At 48.9% G+C, this 6,140-nt stretch overlaps 1 protein-coding gene across 1 annotated transcript; it reads left to right on the top strand.

Moving 5' to 3' along the window:
* The first annotated feature begins 807 nt into the window (after window positions 1-807).
* Window positions 808-2,253, top strand: LOC142970815 (shaker-related potassium channel tsha2). The gene has a single exon (XM_076111254.1). It carries the CDS (start codon window positions 808-810, stop codon window positions 2,251-2,253), a length of 1,446 nt encoding a protein of 481 aa, XP_075967369.1.
* The last annotated feature ends 3,887 nt before the right edge of the window (window positions 2,254-6,140 follow it).

Genomic DNA, 6,140 nt, shown 5'->3' with positions numbered 1-6,140 from the left:
TTTGGTCTTGAAGCGGCTGCAGCGTCACATCGCAGAGCCTCTCTCCCCCCGCATGTGTGTCGTTTGTGGGTGAAAGGATGAGTGGATGGAGGACAGACAATGAGCCACAGGTATTCATTCAGGATCAGTTCATGAGCGGAATGTAGATTTCTTGCATGAGACTCGTTTTTGCACGACATTTCTCGCGCTTTACGCCTTTAAACTGTCCTCGTTCATATCTGCTCGTATTTTGCAAACATCTCGTCACATTTCACCATAAACAACAGCTCAGGTGGTAACCTTGAGCCTGTGCCACGCTGGAGACAACAGGTTCATTACGCACGACTCCCTCTGTGCACGCGCAGTCTCCACATTCCTGATGTCGTCTCCTCAAATCGAGATGATTTCGTGCATGTTTGGTGTCAAATATCTGGATCGGATTCATTAGGAGCATATGTGAGCGTGCGTGTGTGTGCTTTTACCCCCCCCTTCCTCAGTGAGAGAGCGTGCACACACACACACGTCAGCTCGGGGAGGGCAAAGCCTGCTTAAGATGCAGCGAATGTGACAGCAGAGTCCAGACTACAGCGGCGCGTGGACGGGAAAGGTGAGCGTGGTGGCGGCGGCGGTGTGGGGGGGGAAGAGGGCACACACAATGCCAGCGGAACCAGCTCACCCGCAGACGTGACGCTGACACACCGAGCAGACAAAGACGAGGAAGACGCTCAGCTGGTTCCCAAAATACGCGCGGAGGAGTCGGAGGGGGGACCGAGAGGACCGAGGAGCGGGAAGAGACGCCCTTGTCTGTGGAGGGGGTGGGGGAGAAACATGACAGTGGTTCCCGGAGAGAACCTGGATGAGACTGTGGCACTGGCCGCGCTGTCCGCGCAGGATGTGTACGACCCGGAGCGAGCCGAGAACCAGGACTGCTGCGAGCGGGTGGTGGTCAACATCTCCGGGCTGCGCTTCGAGACGCAGCTGAAGACGCTCGCCCAGTTCCCCTCCACGCTGCTGGGGGACCCGCGCAAGAGGATGCGCTTCTTCGACCCGCTGAGGAACGAGTACTTCTTCGACCGGAACAGACCCAGCTTCGACGCCATCCTCTACTACTACCAGTCCGGGGGCAGGCTCCGGAGACCCGTCAACGTGCCCGTGGACATCTTCATGGAGGAGATTACATTTTACGAGCTCGGGGAGGAGGTGATCGAGAATTTTAAGGAGGACGAGGGGTTCATTAAGGAGGAGGAGCGCCCGCTGCCCGAGAACGAGTTCCAGCGGCAGGTCTGGCTCCTGTTCGAGTACCCCGAGAGCTCCGGACCCGCCAGGGGGATCGCCATAGTCTCCGTGTTGGTCATCCTCATCTCCATCGTGATCTTCTGCTTGGAGACTTTACCGGAGTTCAGAGAGGACGCCCGGACGTTCGACGAGCAGCCGGCGGGGAACGGAACGGCGCGCGCAAAGAAGCCGAACCCGTTCACGGACCCGTTCTTCATCGTGGAGACGCTCTGCATCATCTGGTTCTCCTTTGAGCTTCTGGTCCGGTTCCTCGCGAGCCCGAGCAAGCCCGCGTTCTTCAAGAACATCATGAACACCATCGACATCGTGGCCATCATGCCGTACTTCATCACGCTGGGGCTGGAGCTCGCGGAGCACCAGGGGAACGGGCAGCAGGCCATGTCCCTGGCCATCCTCCGGGTCATCCGCCTGGTGCGGGTCTTCCGCATCTTCAAGCTCTCCAGACACTCCAAGGGGCTCCAGATCCTCGGGCAGACTCTCAAAGCCAGCATGCGGGAGCTGGGCCTCCTCATCTTCTTCCTCTTCATCGGCGTCATCCTCTTCTCCAGCGCGGTCTACTTTGCGGAGACCGACGACCCGGACTCGGGCTTCAGCAGCATCCCGGACGCCTTCTGGTGGGCCGTGGTGTCCATGACCACCGTGGGCTACGGGGACATGTGTCCCGTGACCATCGGGGGGAAGATCGTGGGCTCGCTGTGCGCCATCGCCGGCGTGCTCACCATCGCGCTGCCGGTACCGGTCATCGTGTCCAACTTCAACTACTTCTACCACCGCGAGACGGAGCACGAGGAGCAGTTCCAGTACACGCACGTGACCTGCGGCCAGCAGCAGCTGCAGTTCGGGGAGTTCGAGCAGAGCGACAGCAACCCGTCTCTGTGCAAGTCCGACTTCTACCCGGGCAGCGAGGACGCGGACTCCATCAAGCACACCAACTGCAGCCCGCACAAAGCGTACACCGGGAAGCTCACCGACGTCTGACTCTCACCCGCGCGCGGTGACGCACCGGATGGCGCGTCCATCAGAAACACCTCGCGCTCCGGGTTGAGCTCCTTATTTTGCGCCCTCAGAGAGACTCATCCAAAACCACCAGGTGGATTATAAGAGAACCCGCATCCATCACATGAACCGGTCTTCCATTAAGCGCCATGAGGAGAACGATTGTAGCACTTTATCATTATTATTATGATTAATATTATCATTAATAATGTTTCTCTTAGTAATTTATTGCCATAATAATGCAGGTTTAAAGTTTACATTTGCTTTTTTTTCTGTCTAACTGAAGCAGAGACAACACAGGACCAATTAAACACACACACACACACACACACACACACACACACACACACACACACACACACACACACACACACACACACACACACACACACACACACACACACACATCTCATATTAAACTCGATTCTATAAAACAGATGTTTTTAAATCATCAGTTTGTGATGACATCAGGTGCAGCTCCTTCTGTTATTTTTCTTCCTCAACCACGAGCGCCACCGCGTGGACGAGGAGCAGCGCTGCGTCTCCATCAATGGATGCAGTTTCTATAGCAACCTTCCAGACTCTTCTGCGTGTTGAGAGGAGAGGAGAGGAGAGGAGAGAGGAGAGGGGAGAGGAGAGAGGAGAGGGGAGAGGAGAGGAGAGGAGAGGAGAGGAGAGGAGAGGAGAGAGGAGAGGGGAGAGGAGAGAGGAGAGGAGAGGGGAGAGGAGAGAGGAGAGGGGAGAGGAGAGGGGAGAGGAGAGGAGAGGAGAGGAGAGGAGAGAGGAGAGGGGAGAGGAGAGAGGAGAGGGGAGAGGAGAGGAGAGGAGAGGAGAGAGGAGAGCGGAGAGGAGAGGAGAGAGGAGAGGGGAGAGGGGAGGGGAGAGGGGAGAGGAGAGGGGAGAGGAGAGGGGAGAGGAGAGGGGAGAGGAGAGGGGAGAGGAGAGAGGAGAGGGGAGAGAAGAGGAGAGGAGAGAGGAGAGCGGAGAGGGGAGGAGAGGAGAGGAGAGAGGAGAGGGGAGAGGAGAGAGGAGAGGGGAGAGGAGAGGAGAGAGGAGAGGGGAGAGGAGAGGAGAGAGGAGAGGGGAGAGGAGAGGAGAGAGGAGAGGGGAGGAGGAGAGGGGAGGAGAGGAGAGAGGAGAGGGGAGGAGGAACCTCCATGTTGTCTGACTTCACCAGCTGAACGTTTAAACGTGATTTCATATTTACTGACAGTCACGTGACCTGTTCAGCTCTGTAGTCACTCTGGGAGGAAATGATCCAAACTGAGCTGTTATTTCATTTTCTGGTATTTTAGGATGAAATATGTTGAGACATTAACCAGAAACGTCCTTTAAAAGTTCACCAGAGACACAAGTTAAGGTTTTAGAATCATGCGCGTGTTCAGTTAGAGGGAAAGATTTATAAAAGAAAGGAAACTGTGACATTTGTAAAAGAAAAAAGATGATATTTTGGATGTTTTAGAGCTCGACTGATACAATATTTATATTGATTTACTTAATATCTCAACTGATTTTAGGTATTTATGTAAACAAAGTGTTGTGAAACATTATTTATTATTTTCTTATTGAAAATAATAAAATTTTAAAAAGCAAAGTTTACTAGAAATTTAGTTTAGTCACTTGTTGTGGGTTAACTACGGCAGCCTAAAAAGGGCAAAATTTGAATCTTTCAACCGTTATTCAAAATCAACTCTAACAATTAAAATTGAAAAACAAACTTGTATTTCTGGGCTTCAGAAGAAAAGCAGCGAATGTGTTTCAATGAAGCTCCACAGCAGCCGACATGAGACGGAAATCAACAAAACGTTGAAAATCAACTTTTAAGCCAAAAACAAATTCTTAAAATATAAAGAAAATTCGGCAAACATCCTCTGCTGAGAAGAAGATGATGTAAGATGATGAAAAGCTCCACAACAAATCAAGCCTGAACGGGATCGATAGACATCCAATCAGCTTACGTTCTCTCAGTCACATGACAGAAGAAAGAACGTTTAAGACTGAGAGAATTCTAAAACCACATGAAGTCAGAGAGCTTTTCAAAGTAAAACACTCAGCTGTATCTAAATGTCAACATTCGATTTTCAGTTACTTGAAATGTTTGAATCATTTTGCCACTTTTTTGCTTCCATAAGAGAAATGTCCCACTGAGGCCGACGTTTGTTGTATCAGTGGAGCTCTGACGTTTCAACTTTATATTCATCGATCAAACGATCACTTCCTGTTCGATTCAGAACTTTATTGATTGCAGTGAGTCAACAGGTCACCGGCTGCGTTTAGTTTCCACAACGAGCTCCGACATCAAAGCCACGACTTCGACTGAAACCTGATGGAAAGAAAAGAACGTGAATCTATGAACAAACTGAAGGAAACAAAGACGAGCTGTTGGATTATCAGCTGATGGATCGATGGACGGAGGCCTGATGGAGTTTAACTGCTGAGTCATCGACACTCAGACGGACGGACGGCTCTTCAGCTCAGACGACCAACAGATTGGTAACACCGGAGGGCTGGTCGCACAGACAGGTGAGTTCATTCATGTTCTATATGATATATATATATATATATATATATATACGTATCTGTGTATCTGTGTTGAGGCCTCCTTTAGTTCATCGTCTGTCAGGGTTTGAGCTTTATTTTGTTGATTTTGTTGGTCCTGTTAGCGTCATTGCGCTGCATTAAAAGGTGGTTATGTATCTTTTTAAAGCTGCAGTCATTGATTGTTGGCCACCAGGGGGCAGCAGCACCGGCTGAGAACAGCTTAAAGGAGTTGTTGTTGTTTGTGTCCCCTGATGAGGAGATGTCCAGTCTTCTCTGGTTGCTCTGTGTTTGGTCTCCACCTCCTCCTGAGAGCGCTATCGGGCTCTTTAGCTGCTAAATGCTCACCGTTCCTCTCACTGACCCGTCTGCTGTTTGTAATGAACAGTGAGTTTAAACTGCTGCTAAACTTTCACATATTCTCATCGTTTACTGTCATTCAACCACAAACACTCGTCTTCTATAAGATTACAGCCAAACAGCAGCTGGTGGACCAGACTCCTGCGTAGAATAAATAAAGTCATTTTCTTCATATCGACGTGCGACAGACCTCACGCCAGAGATCACAGGAGGAGCGCCAGGATTAGCTTTTACTTTATTTTATTTTGCAGTTAAAACATCTGGTTTCACTAAATATGACCAAACATTGAGCTCTGCTAGTGATTCATTGAGCAGGATGAAGATGTGACGATGACGAGTAGTTCTTATGAATAAAAACACTAATAATTCTACTGTACTAGAGTTATTGACCTCATAAATATAAGTAATCTGAAATGTGTCTCTTGCCCTCATTACATTTCTACAACTACAATAATAACTCACTTACTGGATAAATATTAATAATGTTTGTACTTAAACTTAAAAACATATCTTGTATGATGTAGTCAAATATTAAGTAAATGAGAAACACAAGATTTAAACTCGTAAAGTGAATCTCACACATTAAGGATTTCACTTTGTTTTAATGTTTGAAAAAATACATTTACAATTATGATCAGATGAGAAACACAGATACGGATTATTGAACAGAAATAAGATGTTATGACTCACAGCTGCAGTTCAGCGGTCGGCCTGCAGGGGGCAGCAGCTGCTGCTGGACTCCGTGGATCCACTTTAACACAGAACTCTTTAACATTCACAGTTCTCCAGAACAACCAGGAACAGCAATGAGAGACGCTCATCTTTACAGATTTAGAACAAGTTAATGTGAAATATTCACATTAAAGGTTCGTGTTCTGGATCTGCTTCTCTTGCTTTACTTCACTTCAAATACTTCCACATCTCATCTCCTCTCTTTCTGCCTCTGGTTTGTTTATTAGCCTCTGAAATGA

The sequence above is a fragment of the Anarhichas minor genome, unplaced genomic scaffold (genome assembly GCF_050575085.1).
Source record: "Anarhichas minor isolate MPS153535 unplaced genomic scaffold, ASM5057508v1 ptg000044l, whole genome shotgun sequence".
In the NCBI taxonomy this organism is placed as follows: domain Eukaryota; kingdom Metazoa; phylum Chordata; class Actinopteri; order Perciformes; family Anarhichadidae; genus Anarhichas; species Anarhichas minor.
This window is presented reverse-complemented; position numbering and strand designations above follow the sequence as displayed.